At 44.9% G+C, this 22,954-nt stretch overlaps 1 protein-coding gene across 1 annotated transcript in view; it reads left to right on the forward strand.

Moving 5' to 3' along the window:
- The first annotated feature begins 1,782 nt into the window (after positions 1-1,782).
- Positions 1,783-22,954, forward strand: part of LOC126253582 (cuticle protein 18.7-like) — a 261,847-nt gene continuing 240,675 nt past the window's right edge. The window contains exon 1 of the mRNA XM_049955009.1: positions 1,783-1,809. Within this exon, the coding sequence (XP_049810966.1) occupies positions 1,798-1,809 (12 nt within the window). The 5' untranslated portion in view covers positions 1,783-1,797. The remainder of the gene's footprint in view (positions 1,810-22,954) is intronic.

Raw genomic sequence — 22,954 nt, forward strand, 5'->3', positions numbered from 1 at the left:
TCTCAGGTAAAGGTTTTAGGTGGGTTGTATCACTTTAAGATAAATGACAGTTTTTTATCACGGAGATCAGGTCCACTGACTCAATTGGTCGAATTTCGACCACAGGCAATACTAGTACTTATTAAACAACGTGCGGCTAGTAATGAAACAATCCGATTGCCGAAAATAAATTATATCCAGTACTTAGAAGCCGACCTCGGGGAAGATCAGTTTGGATTCCGTTGAAATATTGGAACACGTGAGGCAATACTGACCTTACGACTTATCTTAGAAACTAGATTAAGGAAAGGCAAAGCTCCGTTTCTAGCATTTGCAGACTTAGAGAAAGCTTTTGACAATGTTGACTGGAATACTCTCTTTCAAATTCTAAAGGTGGCAGGGGTAAAATACAGGAAGCGAAAGGCTATTTACAATTTATACAGGAACCAGATGGCAGTTATGAGTCGAGCGGCACGAAAGGGAAGCAGTGTTTGGGAAGGGAGTGAGACAGGGTTGTAGCCTCTCCCCGATGTTATTCAATCTGTATATTGAGCAAGCAGTAAAGGAAACAAAAGAAACATTCGGAGTATGTATTAAAATCCATGGAGAAGAAATAAAAACTTTGAGGTTCGCAGTTGACATTGTAATTCTATCAGAGACAGCAAAGGACTTGGAAGAGCAGTTGAACGGAATGGACAGTGTCTTGAAAGGAGGATATCACATGAGCATCAACAACAGCAAAACGAGGATAATGGAATGTAGTCGAATTTAGTCGGGTGATGCTGAGGGAATTAGCTTAGGAAATGAGACACTTAAAGTAGTAAAGGAGTCTTGCTATTTGGGGAGCAAAATAACTGATGATGGTCGAAGTAGAGAAGATATAAAATGTAGACTGGCAATGGCAAGGATAGCGTTTCTGAAGAAGAGAAATTTGTTAACATCTAGTATAGATTTAAGTGTCAGGAAGTCATTTCTGAAAGTATTTGTATGGAGTGTAGCCATGTATGGAAGTGAAACATGGACGATAAATAGTTTGGACAAGAAGAGAAGAGAAGCTTTCGAAATGTGGTGCTACAGAAGAATGCTGAAGATTAGATGGGTAGATCACATAACTAATGAGGAGGTATTGAATCGAATTGGGGAGAAGAGGAGTTTGTGGCACAACTTGACGAGAAGAAGGGATTGGTTGGTAGGACATGTTCTGAGGCATCAAGGGATAACCAATTTAGTACTGGAGGGCAGCGTGGAAGGTAAAAATCGTAGAGGGAGACCCAGAGGTGAATACACTAAGCAGATTCAGAAGGATGTAGGTTGCAGTAAGTACTGGGAGATGAAGAAGCTTGCACAGGATAGGGTAGCATGAAGAGCTGCATCAAACCAGTCTCAGGACTGAAGACCACAACAACAACAACAACGGTGTACTATCACAGGAAGATGAGGGAGTGCCCTGAGAGGCGATGGTCGAGATAGCTGCATGCGATAACTTCTGAACGGCGCAGGTGGTCGCGGAAGTGCTGTGGTCGCCTACGGCTGTGGTTGCCTACCGCTGCCCTGCCGCAGGCGCCGGCACCGGCCGTGTGTTCCTGTGTTGCATCACGCCGGCGGCAAGGGGAGAAGGAACCAGAGCAGCGCGGGGGCACCGCCCATCGGCCAGAGCAGCCCAGCCCAGCCCAGCCCGTGATAGGACGGGGCGGCTCAGCATGGGACAGGACGGTCTTGGACGAGACCCGCCGCGGCCGAGGCCGGCGCGCCGACTCTAGTATATAAGCGGCGAGCGCGCCGCTCGGGGCAGGCACAGTTCATTCCGCAGCCGCAGACATGAAGGTCCTGGTGAGTACCGGCAGCCACGCAGGACTACGCACGCCGCCACGCCCCGGGCGAACACGCCCAGACTCCCTTTCACCTGGCGACGGCCGCAGCTAGGCCGCTGCTGACCTTGTCACGCCGACGCGTCCGTTCACGGACCACTCCACCACCTTGCAGACGGGTCTCTCCTGTACTATCTGCGGATTGCCTTTAACACATAATCTATTCCCTGATAGTTGTACAGTCTCAGTTTCTGCACATAATCATCACCATAGGACATTTTCCTAGTGCAAACCACTAGTAGACTACCCCAAAACTTCTACTTGGAAATTTGGGGTAAGGTCCTAAGGGACCCAACAGCATAGGTCATCGGTTCCTATGCTTACACACTAATTAAACTAACTTATACTAAGGACAACACTTACACCCATGCCCGAGAGAAGACTGGAGCCTCCAACGGGGAGGGCGACCTACACGAACGGTGAGAAGGAGCCTCAGACCGCGCGGCACTTCTACTTCCTCTTTTCGGGTACATCCTAACTGATGTCATTGTCTAAAACCTTCTCTATTACCACGAGGATTCCAGCAACGAAATATTTTCGCCCGCTTTCTCTCAATCGATAAGGCTGTATGTCTTGTGGTCAAATGTTCAAATGTGTGTGAAATCTTATGGGACTGACTGCTAAGGTCATCAGTACCTAATCTTACACACTACTTAACCTTAATTTCCCTAAGGACAGACACACACACCCTTGGCTGAGGGAGGACTCGAACTTCCGCCAGGACCAGCCGCACAGTCCATGACTGCAGCGCCTGAGACGGCTCGGCTAATCCCGCGCGGCTATTTCGCGTGTACCTCAATTTCTGTTTGCCCTCTGCAGTTACGATAGTTCACCCACAAGGTTAGCCGAGAGTGCTGATGCGCTGCTTCTGGGACTCAGGTAGGCGCGCCGTCGCCGGATCGAATCCGCACAGCGGATTAGCGACGAAGGGCCAGTGTGCCGGCCAGCCTGGTTGTGGTTTTTAGGCGGTTTTCCACATGCCACTAGGTGAATACCGGGCTCGTCCCCACGATTCACCTCAGTTACATGACTCGCAGACATTTGACACATATTCGCACTATTTCATGGTTTGCACTAGATACATACAGCTGGGGTACACTGACTCTGTCCTGGGGGGTACAGGGTGGCGACATGAATGGCATCTGCCCACCCCTTCAATTAACCATGCTACAATATCCGACCGTAACACCCAGACCTGGTGGTAGCTCTAGAGGGTTTTGGATACAACAACTACTACGATAGTTAAAAAATGTTGTCTCTTGACCACAAGTCTGTGTTTTCCCGCCTCCCAGCTATTCCCAACTTGCTTTTTTCTGTTGCTTGTTGAACAATTCGAAATTTTGTGAAGTTATTTGACGTCTAATGATAGAACTATCTTTAATTTTCTACTCGACGCTAATGACAAATTAGTTTTACAACATATCGTTTGGTTTCTCAAATTAATTCCAAATTATTTTTAATTTCTATCATTTTGATATCCAACTGTCCACTGCTGGCCCTAATTAAACGAAATAGTCAGTCGATTACTTTTCTTTCTTCGGATTACCTACATATCATTTACACATTTCTGTAATTAGTTTAATATTTCGTGGTTTTTTTATATCCAATTCTTCTATTACGTTGTTGGCATCCTCCTGCAGTCGAATCGGAGAAAAGAAAATCAGAATCAATCATTCACATGCTGTCAAAGCGGACAGTTCCGATTTCACTCTTGGTATGAATAAGCACGTCTCTTTTGTTGATAATTATAAGGTATTGGCCTACTACTTGGACTGTTTCATATCGCAAAATCTAGGTAAAAATATTAGCTAGGAATACCACTGAGGAGAAAGATATTTGGTTAGTGTTTTCCTGTAATTATCTGCTCTGCCTCTCACCTCCTGCGAACTGGTAGTGTGCTAAATTTGACCAAATTAGAAAAAGGGTTTGGTGCATAGTGTCTCGATATTCTGTTCCAGAAATTTGCCAACTGATTCATCGGGAACAGGAAATAGGGCCAAAGGCAGATATAATGTAATCGGGGAGATTCATAAATTGTTTGAATGAGTGTTTACTTGTATTGGTGGGCAGCTAGAAAGAGATTTGGTCCCCGCTCTATCTGAGTATGTTGTGAACAACATCGTACACACCAATAAGGTGAGCGGGGTATGGAGTGCTGCCGTAGCTGTCGTGTTAGGGAAGCTGGACAGAAGCAGAAATCATAGCCAACATGTGAATATAGTAAACAGAAGTTTTACTCCAGTTGTTGCGAAGAAACTTTAGAAGGGAACAAACAGCAATAACTAGCTATTAGAAGAAGCAAAATAAAGAACATTGTGCAGTGTGAGGTTCAAGCTACTAATGCACGAGCAAACTATCGAAGGTGATTAAAACTAAAGACTGTAGAAGCCTACAATTGACACTGGGCCATGTAGCTGCCGCCACCCATCCTATATTGCAGAGACACAGGGCGCTCGTAGTGAGAGCCGCCGAAAGCATGACTCAGCGGGCGCGCATCATTGGACTCGCCAGGTTGCCGCACGACTGCTGACAGCGTCTACTGTGAGACACCGGTGGGGGTGATATCGATCTATCATAACACAGAATACTAATCCAATGGCACAGCACTGTGTTCCCTCAAGTGATAATTTTATGATACAGACACAGGAGAACTCTTGGCGAACTGATAGCTTCCCTTCATGTCCTCTGGCGTACTTCTTCGCGATCTCTCTGATGACTTGGATGCCGACAGGACCCTCAATGTCTATCTCATTTAGCTTTCCTAGACGCTTTAGCATTAAATTCGCCAGAGCATCCATTGCCAGTTTCTTTTGGAGATCCTTGAAGAGTTCGGTCCAGATAGTTAGGTTCAAATGGTTCAGATGGCTCTGAGCACTATGGGACTTAACATCTATGGTCATCAGTCCCCTAGAACTTAGAACTTCTTAAACCTAACTAACCTAAGGACATCACACACATACATGCCCGAGGCAGGATTCGAACCTGCGACCGCAGCGGCCACGCGGTTCCACACTGAACCGCCTAGAACCGCACGGCCACACCGGCCGGCCAGATAGTTAGGATCAGCACAATACCTGACGTGTTGTAGAATGTGCTAGATAGAGCAGACGCTCATACTGTGTGCGTAGTGCAACTGAAATATAACCACCTATGTCGAGTGACGTAACGGGGGCCTTGAGGAATTATTTGAAACTAGGAATAATTGTCAGGAAACGTCCTCCAATGATATTCGGTACTGTCCGAGTTTCTATCGAAAATGCCTCTCTCTCAGCCATTTCTTTTACAGCAAACCTGAGTTGTAAATCTGTATAGCCACAATCACGCCATAGTATCGTCCACACTGAACTTCAGCATCCCTTGCCAGAGCTTGCCAGAAACACGAACAGCAACACGGAGTGAGGTAATGCAGTGGTTAGCACATTGGACTCGCATTTGTAAGAACGACAGTTCAAAACTGTGTTTGGCCATCCAGATTTAGGTTCTCCGTGATTTCCCAAAATCACTCCAGGCAAATGCTGGATGGTTCCTTTGAAAGAGCACCGCCGGTTTCCTTCCGATGGGACGTTAAACCCAATTTTCCTTCTTTCCTTCCTTTACCAACAGCAAGTGGTTCTTGAGGTACTCCCGAGCAACATACATGCTTCTGGGCACTGTGCTGGACTCCCTAGCGTAGACACACCTTAACGTTAATTGCCTCTGGGCCGATGGGACGTTAAACCCAATTTTCCTTCTTTTCTTCCTTTACCAACAGCAAGTGGTTCTTGAGGTACTCCCGAGCAACATACATGCTTCTGGGCACTGTGCTGGACTCTCTAGCGTAGACACACCTTAACGTTAATTGCCTCTGCTCTTAGCGGAGCCTACAGTTTTGTTCTGGCAGATTTGCACGTATCAGAGGATGTGTAATGTTCTGAACACTGACAGATGCACTGCGAAGAGATCGGCCTACAGTCCATCACACAAGTCGTGTTTTCTCTCAGTAGGGTGGTCAAGTAGCAGGCATTTTCCCCCGTAACTCTGAAGGTCTGTAACATAGTAGTACGACGAATCCTGTCCTCAATTTGTTCATCAACACACCCTCCCCAACTGCTCCAGGTTCCTCAGTATATTTATCTTGCGCTATCCGTGAAACGTGTGAGCAGTTTTGAGAAGAGCGTTCGCTCCCTGTGTGTTTACAGGTTATCCTGAGCGCCGTCGTTGCCGTGTCGGTGGCCACCCCCGGCTACCTGGGTCTGGGTGTGCCGGCAGCCATCCCGGTGCCCGCTGACGCCCCCGACGTGGCGGCCGTGAAGGCTGCGCACCTGGCGACGCAGGCGGCGGAGGCGGCGCGCAACACGCTGGGCATCCCCGTGCCGTCCATCGTGCCCGCCGACGCCCCCGACGTGGCCGTCGTCAAGGCGGCGCACCTCAACATCCAGGCCGCCGAGGCCGTGCGCAACACGCTGGGCGTGCCCGTGGTGCCCGCCGCCGCCCCCGTCGTCGCCGCCCCCTACGCCTACGCCGCCGCCGCCCCCTACGGCCTGGCCGCCCACCTGCACGCCAAGGCCGCTCTCCTCGGCTAAACCTGACTGCTCTCCCTACACTCAATCTGTCGATACCTTCCCCGCTGTACAAAAATAAATTATGTACAAATTAATTTTTGCAAATAAAATTGTCTGCAAAAATTACAAACTGAGTTCTGTGTCTCCCATTCCGACTACTTTTGTTTTTATGAGATAAATGAAATATCACAGGACACAAAATAATACCGTTAAAACTATTCTATGCTCGATGAACAGCCATTTCACGTAATTCCAAACGTCATGTTCACAGTTTTAAAAATGGTTCAAATGGCTCTGAGCGCTATGAGACTGAACTTCTAAGGTCATCAGTCTTCTAGAACTTAGAACTACTTAAACCTAAGGACATCACACATATCTATGCCCGAGGCAGGATTCAAACCTGCGACCGTAGCGGCCGCCGGTTCCAGACTGTAGCGCCTAGAACCGCTCGGCCACCCCGGCCGGCTCACAGTTTTTGCACCTTGATCAAGGAAATGACTCAACGCCTTCAAACCCCAAAGGATCTTCGACTAACCAGTGTGGCCAAACACTCCTCCGTAAGTCTGCAGGCTTTCGCGGCATCGTCATTAATGATAAATACATATGTTTTTGGATGGGGTCCGCCTTTAGCAAAACTTAATTTTGTTTTTTACCCCAAACATGTTTACTACTGTTGTAGCATCATCATTGGGCTTTTATTTTATGGCATTTTACCTCATGGTGTGGTTTTCCGGATGTATTATGTTTTCACAGTGAGACCATGTGGTAAAAAGCCATAAAGCTGCTTCTGCAACTGGAGTGAAACACGTTTGGGATAAAAAAACAAAATTCTGTTTTGCTAAAGACGGACCCATCCAGAAACATGTGTTAAGGCAAATACGGACCAAAGGGCTTCAACCCCAACATGATTATTAATGATAAAATCTAAGTCATTAGCTTGTCACATCACATTCCTCTTCATACTTTTGCAATACTTGACGTTTCGATGCCTGTGCTGGGTTGTCCTTCAGAATCCCACTGGTGTACCTGGATGATTGAACAGGATCACCACTTGAAGCCTGAAGAAGACTCCAGCAGAGGCATCGAAACGTCGAGCGATGAAGAAGTTTCTGACGAAAATTCCTGTCTCTTGGCCATTCTAACGACTTAGAAGATTTTATTATTAACGGTTCCTGGTAGTTTCCAACAGCGAGCATTTGCACGTTTCTGGTCCCTTGGAAATAATGTGGAACTCCAAATGACGGATTGTAGCTTGATCAAAAGAAATGACCGTATGGCATTGACAGCCGGGAGTCCCCACCTGGCGAAGTTCGGCCACCGAGTAGCAAGGCTTTGCAGTTGAACCGCACTGGGCGACTTGCATGTCAATAATGATGAAATGATTATGGGAGCAATACAACACCCAGTAGTTATCATACAGAGAAAATCTTCGATCCGCCCGGAATCGAACCCGGGACTATTGCAAGGCAGTCAAATGTGCTGACCCCTCAGCTAAGGGGGTGGACTGTAGCTTGAAGGCTTCTTTGCAAAGAAGGTCCCAGTTTAGTTCCAAAGATTTTTGTCTATCAGTTATCACTTTTCCTATCTCTGACAATGTTTCTTTCAACGTGCTGAGTTCCATTACGATCAGAGCATACATTAAACTTTATATCCTCCAACGGTATACAGGGAGGAGAAAAATTGTGTCACGAAATTTTAACCCTGGATAGCTGATGCCATTAAGAACCATAATTACTAATGTTGTGTAGATTGACAACGCACAATTTTTAAACTACGGAAACTTGGCGGCACGCGCTCCGATTCGCCGTCGGATTGCCCTGTTGCCGGATGCTCTGGACCACGCAAGACCGCGAATTCTTTGCCTGCCGGGGATCGCGATGTATCCAAGGCGTCCGGCAGCCTCGGTGGTAGCGCGGCAGCCTTCCACTATAGGGGCTTGGGGGCGAATCTGCTGGGGCTGTTACACATCCACTGTTGTTTCGTGATAACACGTACCGGGAACAAATCCGTCAACAGCTGTTAGTTGGCGTACAGAACGCCTTTTACAAATCTGTCTTCCCTGAAAACGGCTTTTTTTTGTAGCTAGAACAGTGTTTATTTAAAGCAGGTGATCGAACTGGCGACCCTCTGACGCGACACAAGCTCGGTAACGTCGTATGATGTTTTGCCGAACTCTTTGAAAGATTCCGGTACTGCCCTGATGTGATTGGCGGCATGTTTAATGCGATCCATTAATTCCTCTTCGTTTCCAGGTGTTTCGCGTCTGGGTGTTTGATCTAGAACCTTAAAGAATCCCCACAGGAAAAAGTCCGGTACCGTGAGATCTGGTGATCGCGGGGGCCATGTCCTACGAGCACCTCTGCCAATTACCCGTCGGTCAAAGAATTCTTTTAAAAAGATGCGTGGCTGTTACGTGCGGGCGTCCCATCGTGCTGCAACCACATGCGTAGCCGTATGTCAAGGGGAACGTCTTCCAGCTGGCTGGGTAGAGTTTCTTGCAAAAAGTGAAGCTATTTTGCCCCGATAAGTAGAGGAGGCAGACTGACCGGCCCAATCAGATGGTCACCCACAATGCCTGCCCAAATGGTGAGCGAAAATCGTTCCTGGTGTCTATGGACGTACGTGACGTGAGGAATTCCCCTTGCCCAGTGATGAACGTTTCGAGTGTTGTAAAGGCCATCCCGATGGAAGGTACACTTGTCGGTAAACAACGCAATGGCGGGAAGGTCAGGATCTCGTGCAACAAGTCGTAGAAACCACCGGCAAAACCCTACCCTCTGTTCATAGTCCGCCACAGGATTTAGGTCATGGACAGGGTAAAAACTAAACGGATGCTGGCCGTCATACCTAAAAACCTCCCAGACTTACCGAAGAGTGACACCCAGGCCGTGTCCAACCACTCGAATACTTGTCGTAGGTGCTTCTGCTCGAGAACAGTCTCTGCAAATACAGCATCCCGTCGTATTGGAGATCTTCCAGCATCACCATGAATATCCCGCTGACGAGCGTGTTTCGCCAAGTCGCCGGTGAATTGCTGTAAACGTTTGCGGGTGTGCATGGCATTTTGCTGGGCACCGTTCCTCATACAACCGTCGATCTTCATGCGCATTACCGTCGCGTAGTCCATAAACAAAAACCATATCTCGTTGTTCTTCAAACCAATACTGTGCCGCCATGCTTACTGTATGACTAAATAGCAAGTGACGTGTCTGTAGTCCGGAGCGAAGCTTACATGTGAGTGGCACTGACGTGAGGTGGAGACAAACAGCAAGACCTGTTCGACACGTGTGCGTATCACGATGGGGCAGTGACGGAGGGAGAAACGTTTGTATGTGCGAACCGACAACCATAGCGCTGCCCCTCAACCGACGAACGGCAGCAGGGCAACAAGTTTCCGTAGTTTAAAAATGGTGCGTTGACGACCTGGCATCAGCTAGCCATGGTTAAAATTTCGTGACACAGTTTTTCTGCACCCTGTATGTACAGAGTGGTCCATTGATAGTGACCGGGCCAAATATCTCACGAAATAAGCATCAAACTAAAAAACTACAAAGAACGAAACTCGTCTAGCTTGAAGGGGGAAACCAGATTCCGCTATGGTTGGCCCGCTAGATGGCGCTGCCATAGGTCAAACGGATATCAACTGCGTTTTTTTAAAATAGAAACCCCCATTTTTTATTACATATTCGTGTAGTACGTAAAGAAATATGAATGTTTTAGTTGGACCACTTTTTTCGCTTTGTGATAGATGGCGCTGTAATAGTCACAAACGTGTACGTACGTGGTATCACGTAACATTCCGCCAGTGCGGACGGTATTTGCTTCGTGATGCATTACCCGTGTTAAAATGGACCGTTTACCAATTGCTAATAAGGTCGATATCGTGTTGATGTATGGCTATTGTGATGAAAATGCCCAACGGGCGTGTGCTGTGTATGCTGCTCGGTATCCTGGACGACATCATCCATAATGTCCGGACCGTTCGCCGGATAGTTACGCTATTTAAGGAAACAGGAAGTGTTCAGCCACATGTGAAACGTCAGCCACGGCCTGCACCAAATGATGATGCCCAAGTACGTGTTTTAGCTGCTGTCTCGGCTAATCCGCACATCAGTAGCAGACAAATTGCGCGAGGATCGAGAATCTCAAAAACGTTGGTGTTGAGAATGCTACATCAACATCGATTGCACCCGTACCATGTTTCTATGCACCAGGTATTGCATGGCGACGACTCTGAACGTCGTGTGCAGTTCTGCCACTGGGCACAAGACAAATTACGGGACGATGACAGATTTTTTGCACGCGTTCTATTTAGCGACGAAGCATCATTCACCTACAGCGGTAACGTAAACCGGCATAATTCGCACTACTGGGCAACGAAAACCCACGATGACTGTGACAAGTGGAACATCAGCGACCTTGGCGGGTTAATGTATGGTGCGTCATTATGGGAGGAAGGATAATTGGCCCCCATTTTATCGATGGCAATCTAAATGGTGCAATGTATGCTGATTTCCTACGTAATGTTCTACCGATGTTACTACAAGATGTTTCACTGCATGACAGAATGGCGATGTGCTTCCAACATGATGGATGTCTGGCGCATAGTTCGCGTGCGGTTGAAGCGGTATTGAATTGCATATTTCATGACAGCTGGCCCGCACGTTCACCGGATCTGACGTCCCCGGATTTCTTTCTGTGGGGGAAGTTGAAGGATATTTGCTATCGTGATCCACCGACAACGCCTGACAACATGCGTCAGCGCATTGGCAATGCATGTGCGAACATTACGGAAGGCGGACTAGTCGCTGTTGAGAGGAATGTCGTTACACGTATTGCCAAATGCATTGAAGTTGACGAACGTCATTTTGAGCATTTATTGCACTAATGTGGTATTTACAGGTAATCACGCTGTAACAGCATGCGGTCTCAGAAATGATAAGTTCTCAAAGGTACATGTATCACATTGGAGCAAGCTAAATAAAATGTTCAAACGTACCTACGTTCTGTATTTTAATTTTAAAAAACCTACCTGTTACCAACTGTTCGTCTAAAATTGTTAGCCATATGTTTGTGACTATTACAGCGCCATCTATCGTAAAGCGAAAGAAGTGGTCCAACTAAAACATTGATGTTTCTTTACGTACTACACGAATATGTAATAAAAATGGGGGTTTCTATTTTAAAAAACGCAGTTGATATCCATTGGACCTATGGCAACGCCATCTAGCGGGCCAACCATAGCGGCATCTGGTTTCCCCCCTCAAGCTAGACAAGTTTCGTTCTTTTTAGTTTTTTCGTTTGACGCTTATTTCGTGAGATATTTGGCCCGGTCACTACATATGAGTATATAAAGATTGATTAAATTAGATCCTGTTTGCTTGGAGCAGGTCACAAGTAGAGAAAAAGTCCTATAAATATTTGTTAAGAAACAAATACCTGTTTAGGTGCCGGCAATTCTGTACAATGATAGTTTGGTTATCGAAGTGATGTGTGACAGACTTTTTCACAAGATTATACCCACCCTTATGCACCTCGCCTTTTCAGTCTGTTGCTATACAGCACGCAGATACTCCAGCAGGAATTATTTTTTACCAAATGTCTTGACACTATACATAATACAGAAACTGATGATTAATAGCTACAGCATGAAAGAAATATGAACAGTATATAAAGGAGATCCTCAGTATGGTTATTACTAATTCTGCACTCTGCCGACACTTGGACCTAGTTCGCACCATATTCACAACCCTTTTCGTCGATGCCTAGCTAATTTCATCTCTTGACAATGTTACTTCTGCTATATTTTAGCCGGCCGAAGTGGTCGTGCGGTTAAAGGCGCTGCAGTCTGGGACCGCAGGACCGCTACGGTCGCTGGTTCGAATCCTGCCTCGGGCATGGATGTTTGTGATGTCCTTAGGTTAGTTAGGTTTAACTAGTTCTAAGTTCTAGGGGACTAATGACCTCAGCAGTTGAGTCCCATAGTGCTCAGAGCCATTTGAACCATTTTTTTTTTTGCTATATTTTATGACGATATGTTTTAAACTGATCTGAAGATTGTCGCTACGGACCAAAAGCGATAGTCCGACGGCAATTTTTTGATCATAACCTGGAATAAAAGGAACAAATTTTATAGTTCTTAAACATTCATCAGTGTTGTTTCTCAAAGAATTATGAACTCCTATGAACATATCCGAATGCCCTCGAATCTGATAATGTGCATAAGACAAATTGTTTTATAATGTGTGCACGTTGTCGATTGGTGTGAAAAATACGAGTGTATTTAAATGTCACCATAACAACAAATCGAAGAGATTAAGGTCAAATGGACGTGGATGTGTTTACCGCGTGGAACAATGAAACTCATTTCCTCAGTTGACGTTGGTCACTCTGAATGGTAATGATTCTATGCTGCGCAGACCCAGGAAAGAAAGACATTAATTTGTCGGTCGAATGCGTTTAAAGATCTACACCTTTTAGATCAAAACTAAGCTACAGTGAATAGATACAAGTATTATTATTTGTTATTGAAGTACAGGATCGATTCCTGCTGATGAACTGGTGATACTTTCATCCATATCAACAGCTTCATCGATATACCCCGCAAGTCAGCATACGGCGCGTGGCGAAGGGTACCTCGTACCACTACTAGTCGTTTCCTTTCCTGTTCCACTTGGAAATAGAAAATGTCTCCGTATGAGCCCTAATTTCTCGTATCTTTTGGTCCTTACGCGCGCCTGGCGGCAGTAGAATCATTTGGCAGTCTGCATAAAACGCCAGTTCTGTAAATTCTCTGAACGGTGTTTCTCAAAACGAACGTCGCCTTCCATCCAGGGATTCCCATATGAGTTCCCGAAGCATCTCCGTAATACTTATGTGTTGTTCGAACCTAACGGTAACGAATCTAGTAGCCCGCCTCTGAATTGCTTCGATGTCTTCCTTCAATCTGACCCGCCACGGACCTCAAACACTCGAGCTGTACTCAAGAATCGGTCGCACCAGCGTCATACATGCCGTCTCCTTTACAGGTGAACCATTCTTTCCTAAAATTCTGCCAATAAACCGAAATCGACTCTCCGCCTTCCCTGCCACAGCTCTCAGATGCTCGTTCCACCTCATATCGCTTTGCAATGTTATGCCCATATATTTAAACGACTTGACTGTCTCAAGCAGGACACTAGTATTACAGGTGATTCAAAAATATTTCTGTTTGCTGATGACACCACCTTGGTAGTGAAGGATCTTGTGTGTAATATTGAAACATTATCAAATAATGTAGTTCATGATATAAGTTCGTGGCTTGTGGAAAATAATTTGATGCTAAATCACAGTAAGACTCAGTTTTTACAGTTTCTAACTCACAATTCAACAAGAACTGACATTTTAATCAGACAGGATGGGCATGTTATAAGCGAGACGGAACAGTTCAAGTTCCTAGGCGTATGGATAGATAGTAAGCTGTTGTGGAAAGCCCATGTTCAGGATCTTGTTCAGAAACTAAATGCCGCTTTATTTACCATTAGAACAGTATCTGAAATAAGTGACATTTCAACACGAAAAGTAGTATACCTCGCATATTTTCATACGCTTATGTCATATGGTATTATTTTTTGGGGTAATTCTTCTGATTCAAAAAGGGTATTTTTGGCTCAAAAACGGGCTGTTCGAGCTATGTATGGTGTAAGTTCGAAAACCTCTTGTCGACCCCTATTCAATAGTCTGGGAATTTTGACATTGCCCTCACAGTATGTATTTTCTTTAATGTCGTTTGTTGTTAGCAATATTAGCTTATTCCCAAGAGTTAGCAGCTTTCACTCAGTTAATACTAGGCAGAAATCAAATCTGCATGTGGAATGCACTTCCTTGACTCTTGTGCAGAAAGGAGTGCAGTATTCTGCTGCATCCATTTTCAATAAGCTACCACAAGAACTCAAAAACCTTAGCAGTAGCCCAAACACTTTTAAGTCTAAACTGAAGAGTTTCCTCATGGCTCACTCCTTCTATTCTGTCGAGGAGCTCCTGGAAGAGCTAAAATATTAAGCAAATTCCAGTGTTGCATTCTTGATTTTCTTTATTTAAACTAACGAATTGTCGCCTGAATATGTTTCTTATATTTCATTTCATCTGTTTCTACAATCGTGTTATAATTTCATGTATTGACTCGTTCCATGACCATGGAGACTTCTCCTAAATGTGGTCCCACGGAACAATAAATAAATAAAATAAAAACTAGTAATTCTGCCTTTTTTTTTTTTTTTTTTTTTTCAACCAGTGGGCCGCCTTTGAGAACAGATCGTCCCATACAGTTAACACGAGTGAGGCAATAAACTCTTACTCAAGGAAAAGAAATACGTCTCGTCAACAGTGTCAAAGCTCTGCAGAAGCTTTGAGGCTTAGCCTACCCAAAAATTTGCAGAAGACGTACAGTTAGAATATAACGATGTGTTTAAAACAGCGTACGTCTATTTCGTAAGACGTTGCTACAGTTCCATTCGACCCATCCGTGAGTCGAAAGTTCACTGTGTTATGCGTGGTATCCAGTTAAACTGGTCACTGGAGGCTTCTGCAAATAGCCTCTTGTTTCCACGCGGCACTCAGTCACGTGGCATTGAGGCTAGCCTCAGCTTTGCATGTGTGTGTTGTTTCATTCACTGTTCAATCCTGGTTTAACAAAACTTGTTTCAGTAGTATAATACGTGATTGTAGGTGATTAACTGATGCCGGCCTGGGTGGCCGAGCGGTGAGCCGTGGTAAAATTTGCCGCTTCGAAGAGCGCGCCGCAGAGCGTAGTGTAAAGCAGTCGCCTTCCGTTTCTGGCGGTGGCGTCGCTGTGGTAATCGCAGCTTTGGTGTCTCCCTCTGGTGGGAAAGGGGAAAGGTTGCCTGTTCACGTTCATTTAAGGGGCGCTATGAGCTCGGCAGTTGTCGAAACCTTCGCCCTTCCCATTAACTACGTCCGTCTGATCGGCTCCTTTCTCTCCCGCCGTCCTTCCTATGTCACCGTCCATAACACAGATTCCTACACCTTTTTTCCCTCTGCCGGTGTGCCCCAAGGCTCCGTCCTCTCCCCCCTTCTGTACCTTTTGTACACGGCGGACATGCCGCCGCCGTCACCCCCCGGCCACCTTCTCCAGTTTGCCGATGACACCGCCTTCCTTGCCCTTGCCCCCACCCTACAGCGCTCCCAACACCTTCTCCAATCCCATCTTGACCGGTTCACCGCTTGGTGCAACCAGTGGCTGCTCAAGGTCAATCCCTCCAAAACCCAGGCGATCATTGTAGGCAAAACCACCCCTTCCTTCCGCCTTCTTGATTTCTACATCACCATCTATGGCCGTCCTATCGCCCTCACTCCCACCCTTAAGTACCTTGGCGTCACCCTCGACCGTCGCCTCTCCTGGACTCCCCACCTCCGGACAATCCAAGCCAAGGCACGCTCCCGACTCAGTCTCCTCAAGCTCCTCTCCGGCCGTACGTGGGGTCTGGACCCCTCCACCATCCTCCACACCTATAAATCCCTCATCCGCCCTATCCTTTGTTATGCCCATCCGGCTTGGATCTCCGCCCCCCCCCCTCCCTTTTATAAATCCCTCCAAATCCTTGAACGCCATGCTCTCCGCCTCGCCTATCACATCCGTCTCCCCTCCCCCACGCGGATCCTGTATGATCTCATCCCCTTCCCCCACCTCCTCCTTTTCCTTGAAAGGATACGGATCCTGTACACCTCCCGCAAACTCGATCCTCCTCACCCGCTCGTCTCCCCGATCCTCACCCACCACCGCCCGCTGCCGCGCCTGTATTCCCACGTCCCACCCGGTCTCCATCTCTCAACCCTCCTTACCCTTTCCCAAGGTGGCTTCCGCCAGCTCCCCCTCCCTGATGATGTCCTCCTCCCCTGCATCTACCCCTCCTATCAACTTTGATCCTGCCCCCCGACCTCCTGTGTCCTTTCCTTTAGGCACCCTCCCTCCCCCCTTTCCCTTCCCTTCCCTTCTCTTTCCTTTCCCCCCTCCCTCCTACCCTCTCCCCCAGGCTTCCCTTCCCCTTCCTCCCTCTCCCTCTCTCCTTTGCCCATGGCATCTCTGCTCTCCCGTCTCCCATTTCCCCTTCCTCCTCCTCCACCTCCTCTCTTGGCAGGTCCCCGGACTCGTACACGCTCAGTGAACATTCGCGCGCCGGAGATCATCGCCATCAGTGTCTAGTGTGTGTGCATCGTTTTGTGTTTTGTGCAGTTACAACTCAACTGTCCACATGTGCCGTCGCCGTTCTCCGTGTTTTGTGCGCCGTGTCTACCAGTGTTAGTGTTTTTTATCGTCCAACGTGAACGGCTTCTTGTTTATTGTTTTTTGTATCTCCATTTTTTGCCCGCCGTTTTTTGTATTGTCTGTATCACCTCTATGTCATGTTATTGTTCCACTTAAGGCTGAAGAGCAGCGTACTATGCTGCTGACAGCCCGCCTGTATAGGTGTTTAAAATTACAATAAAGGAAAAAAAAACTCGGCAGTTGGTCAGTCTGAGTCGAGGCAGTCAGGGCGAGTCAGTCTGGGTCTGTCTCTCGTCCGCATTGGTGAGGTGGTTAGTGACTGTCTGTCGTCCGGAGTGCTAGTATGTGTTAGGCCGCCATTCTGCTCGAGATGGCTCAGGCAATGGGCATCGGCGATTGGATCGATCGGTTGGTCGGTCGCGCACTGGGACACAAGATGACTTGTCCGTCTTGAGCGTCGGCGCGTGTGAGGTCGCCACGTCAGTCCAGTGGGCCGCACCGTATAGCGAGGGGTAGTGGCTTCGCGGCCGACACGAGAGCAGCAGGAGTCAACCCACGACATCGGTATGGCCGGCGCGAGCTGCGACGCCGTGAGACGGGAGATCGGCGCGCCTTCCTGCGTCCGTTGAAACGGCTGGCAGCGGAAGGTTCGGGAGAGCGTTTTGGCCGTGCTGCGCCAGGTCTTCACCAGACATCGCAGTTTATTAAAAGTTAAGTGATGCGTGATATTTTGTTTCGTTTACTTGTTAAATTCTACTTGTTTTCTCGGTCAGTCTCTCGTCCCCAGCTTGCTCGTCTGTCTCTCGTCCGCATTTGTTAGGCAGTTAGTGTCTGTCTGTCTGTCTGTCGGTCGGTCTGCCATACGTTGATAGCTGCCTCTGTCATGTTTGTCGGATTCGGTGTTAACGAATTTATTGCTTAAGTCGTAAAGGCCGAATTCCTGGAATATATTTTTATCTTGCGTGTCATCTTGAGAGGTGGCATATGTGTAATGTAGAGCGTGTTGGTACATTTTATGTAAAACTGCATTTCATGGATTTTATTTTAAATGGTCACTTTAGTATATAAAGCTGCCACCCTTCCACCGTAAGAGTTCTTGTAAAAACAAGTTGCACTTTCGGTGGCAAATAATTTTTAATGAGAGTGTTTTGTACCATTTCCATCCCTCTTACGGGGTGCATAGTTTATGTGTTTGTGTGAGTTGTTAAAATTTTTAGTTTAAAGTAATCTGGTGCGTTGCAGATTTGCACCAGTGTAGTCTTTCAGAGGTTCTTGTGAGCGGTCGTGACTACGGCCGTGTTAAAATGGAGCGGCATGGTTCTCAGCCCGAAAGTTCATACTATCAAAAAAAAGATTGTCATTTCTGCCTCTGAATAAATTGTAACTTGATATTTACAGGGTGCTTTCTGATTATAATTTTAAATCTGTTTAAAAAAAAAGGGGCTTTTAGGAATAAAATTTCCATTTATTACAAAAAAGAAAAATTTTAATTTGTTTCATCAGTTACCAACTGGCAACTACTTCCACGCTCACATAGTGTGATGAAATGTGTTAATGTTCTTGGTGAATCGTTAGTAAATAAAGTAAATTCTTTAAGAAAAGTAAATTCACGGTTCAAGCGGTTCTAGGCGCCACAGTCTGGAACCGCGAGACCGCTACGGTCGCAGGTTCGAATCCTGCCTCGGGCACGAATGTGTGTGATGTCCTTAGGTTAGTTAGGTTTAAGTAGTTCTAAGTTCTAGGGGACTGATGACCTCAGAAGTTAAGTTCCATAGTGCTCAGAGCCAATTGAACCATTTGATTAACTGATTACCTTATGGCTTTTGCAGAGGGAACATCTGTGGCTTTATTTCTCGAATTATATGACAAATCATTTTCTAGCTGAATTTACGAAACAAAGATAAGCGATTTGCGCCACATAAACATTAAAATAGTTGACGCTACAAATCAGAAAAAAATCAATGTTCTCGGTATAAAAAGTATCCTTGGGCTACAGACTGCTCTGTAAAAAATAAATTGTATTGTTGCACATGTATTTTGTTTGTTGGGGCTAGGATCGAAAAAGAACAGGCGCCAGCTTCTTTCACAGTATGCGCGACAAAAAGTTTGAAAGAAAAGCGGAGAAACACCAGAATTCAAGAAGAGGTCTTTAGAATCAAGGGAGTTTTCACTTGTTGGGTTACGGACGAACTGGACACACAGTTTCTGAAGCAGTCAAACTTCTAGCCATAAAACATAATGTGGTCGTGAAACAAAATAGATTCGTAATCGAGAGATTTACTGATGTTGTTTTCTTTTTAAGTAAGAAAGAGTTTGGACTCAGAGGACACTTTGAAGATGTAAGTTCCGGCAAGAAAGCCAATTATTTTGAATTATTGAAAATTTTGTCTAAACAGTTACAGTTTATTCGTCGTCACTTGCAGAGCACTTCTAGGTTCAAAGGAACATCAAACACTATTCAAAATGCACTAATTTCACCGGTTGCCGATGTCATTAAAGATCGCACGTGAGTTTTCTGCAGTGCAAGCAGATGAAACGCTGGTTCTTTCTTGTAAGTCACGGATGAGTACTGTTCTCAGAGTTTGTCCACAAGACGGTCCCATTGAAAGATGTACTGGTTTTGATAAATGATTATAGTGACAAAATTGCTCAGGGTTTATTAGGAAATACACTCAATGTACTTGATATCTGGGGAGTTACCGGCAAAACAATGTGGCAAACATATAACGGAGTCTCTTATAGAGGCAGATAAACACGGAGGTGTGCAAGATTTTGTTGAACAAAAATGTATGCGAGCTACATTTATGCACTGTTATGCTGCTTAACTTAATCTAGCGATTTTAAATTATTCTAAAAATATCAGAGCAGTTAGACTTCTCATTTACACTCTTGTAGCATTCTATTCATTTTTAGCAGTACCTCAACGAGAACACTAGTCTTAGAAAATAAAGGAGTCACATAGCGTCAAACACCTACTACACTCTCGAATTTAAGTTCACGAGCTGTCCAGGAAATATATCTTAAATACCATGAGTTAGAAGACATTTTCCAAAATATCACCGCAGATCATAAGGGTTGGAATGTCGAGTCGTTGTACAGGGCTTCCGGCTTACTTAGAGCTCAACCTTTTCCTGCTTTGCCTTTACAAAAAAATAGTAAGCTTAAATCAACAAGATCATCAGTTTGTTAAAGGATATTTGTTTAGAATCAACTGCGACCTTTTGTACAGAATACTGAAATAAGAAACTTCACAGTGAAATAAGTATTAATGAGTGTGAATTCCAGTCCCTTAAGTTGTTGTCTTACAGATCATAGATGACACAACAGTGCAAATGGTCATGCATTTTTTAGATCTTCAGAATATTTAGTTCATAGAGTTGCTTGGCTACAATCAGTGTATAAATTATAAATCAAATTTCCCAACAATGAAGCTGAATGTCCCTCTGACAACTTGCTCATTCTACCACAATGAACAGCTGCAAAATGAGTTAGGAAACATTTACGTTGATAAATATAAGTATTTGCCACATGCAGACCTTCTTAAATTCATAATGGGCAATGATCTTCACAGTATTTATGACGAAGTAACTAAGTTTATCAAACTGATTCTTACATTCCCTGTCACTACAGCTTCTTCTCAAAGAAATATGAGCACCCTTAAAATAACTAAGAATTGCCTTCGCTATTCTATGACCAATGAGGTGTTCTTTCCGCACATCTGCCACACAAAAAAAAGACAAGGAATCAGAAATTTGAAGATAACGTGATTGATTGCTTTGCTACCAAGAAGAATCAAGGCATGGACCTCCTCTGTAGAAAGATATAAGGTAAACCTACCCACAATTGATCCATTAGCTTTAACACTGGCCGTTAAAGGGAAGTTCAGAAGAGAGGCAAATTCATAAATATTTCATTAACAATTTAACACATCGTAATTCTGTTTCTGTTGTTGTTGTTGTGGTCTTCAGTCCTGAGACTGGTTTGATGCAGCTCTCCATGCTACTCTATCCTGTGCAAGCTTCTTCATCTCCCAGTACCTACTGCAACCTACATCCTTCTGAATCTGCTTAGTGTATTCATCTCTTGGTCTCCCTCTACGATTTTTACCCTCCACGCTGCCCTCCAATGCTAAATTTGTGATCCCTTGATGCCTCAAAACATGTCCTACTAAGCGATCCCTTCTTCTAGTCAAGTTGTGCCACAAACTTCTCTTCTCCCCAATCCTATTCAATACCTCCTCATTAGTTACGTGATCTACCCACCTTATCTTCAGCATTCTTCTGTAGCACCACATTTCGAAAGCTTCTATTCTCTTCTTGTCCAAACTGGTTATCGTCCATGTTTCACTTCCATACATGGCTACACTCCATACAAATACTTTCAGAAACGACTTCCTGACACTTAAATCTATACTCGATGTTAAAAAATTTCTCTTCTTCAGAAACGCTTTCCTTGCCATTGCCAGTCTACATTTTATATCCTCTCTACTTCGACCATCATCTGTTATTTTACTCCCTAAATAGCAAAACTCCTTTACTACTTTAAGTGTCTCATTTCCTAATCTAATCCCCTCAGCATCACCCGATTTAATTTGACTACATTCCATTATCCTCGTTTTGTTTTTGTTGATGTTCATCTTATATCCTCCTTTCAAGACACTGTCCATTCCGTTCAACTGCTCTTCCAAGTCCTTTGCTGTGTCTGACAGAATTACAATGTCATCGGCGAACCTCAAAGTTTTTACTTCTTCTCTATGAATTTTAATACCTACTCCGAATTTTTCTTTTGCTTCCTTTACTGCTTGCTCAATATACAGATTGAATAACATCGGGGAGACGCTACAACCCTGTCTCACTCCTTTCCCAACCACTGCTTCCCTTTCATGCCCCTCGACTCTTATAACTGCCATATGGTTTCTGTACAAATTGTAAATAGCCTTTCGCTCCCTGTATTTTACCCCTGCCACCTTCAGAATTTGAAAGAGAGTATTCCAGTTAATGTTGTCAAAAGCTTTCTCTAAGTCTACAAATGATAGAAACGTAGGTTTGCCTTTTCTTAATCTTTCTTCTAAGATAAGTCGTAAGGTTAGTATTGCCTCACGTGTTCCAACATTTCTACGGAATCCAAACTGATCTTCCCCGAGGTCCGCTTCTACCAGTTTTTCCATAGTTAATTGTGGAAAAATCCTCACTGAAGAACGTTTACGATCTTTTCACAATTATTCTAATTAGACATATATCGATATCAATTTCGCTTTTTGAAACTGAACTACATTACTTCGTTTTGCTAGTATCGTAGTTTTAAAAGAGAAGAATACAAGGTGTTTCACTCTTCAAAATAATATTACTAGTTCCAGAGCAGTTACTGTATTTCGAACAAAGGATGTATCTGTTTTGAACGTGAAATCGATTGATATCTTGTGCGGAAATTCCTGTTATCATACAGAACTGACGTCTCAGGCTGATGGGACACTCCAGCTGTACGCAGCTAAAAGAATGTAATTACAGAAGCGAAACACAGGAGAAAACTTTTATTTAAAACTGATACTAATCACTTATTCGAGATAGTGACCTGAACATTTTATTACAGAGATTCTTTCAGAACATAATCTGATGCAAGAATTCTTTTAAGGAACCATTATGAGAGTATTATAATGAAGTATATTAAAGTAAGAATTCTATTCTAGATATAAAACGTGGGAAGTGTCTGCTGATGGATTCATTCTGGACCCTGACACTGGAAAGTACACATCTGTAACGCTCGTTGTCGGAAACTATGACCCCACATCGCATGACGCTGGATCAGTTCAAACTACCCCACAGAAATCACACACTGAAATGTACTTGTCACATGAACACACATGCCACCACTACTACAACCGATCATAGCATAACAGCTAGTCTGCAGATTTAGTTGATGTAGCCCGACATTAAGACACGGCTATGGGTCACGCAGATTGATATAAATCACTTATGTACGCAAAGAATCCTTGAGGAATTTAATTAGTGTGTAAGCTATAGATTTATCTGGGGGAAATTCCGGAAGAGACCAGATGTTTTGCTGTTCAATATAGAATACTTAGTTCTTACTAGGCATTTTAAGACCCAGAAAATATCATTGCCTGGTGAATTCAAATGAAAAAGATAAAGGATGATCTATTCCTGACAAAATGTTAGTGGAACAGCCAGACAGTAAACAAAAATTTTTTTAAATCAGATAGGTGTAGGTGAATATGATGGACAGATGAAAGCAGAGTAATGAAATGTCTCTAACGAATAACGTTTCCATGGCGCTTTTGCGTT

The sequence above is a fragment of the Schistocerca nitens genome, chromosome 4, assembly GCF_023898315.1.
Source record: "Schistocerca nitens isolate TAMUIC-IGC-003100 chromosome 4, iqSchNite1.1, whole genome shotgun sequence".
NCBI lineage: Eukaryota > Metazoa > Arthropoda > Insecta > Orthoptera > Acrididae > Schistocerca > Schistocerca nitens.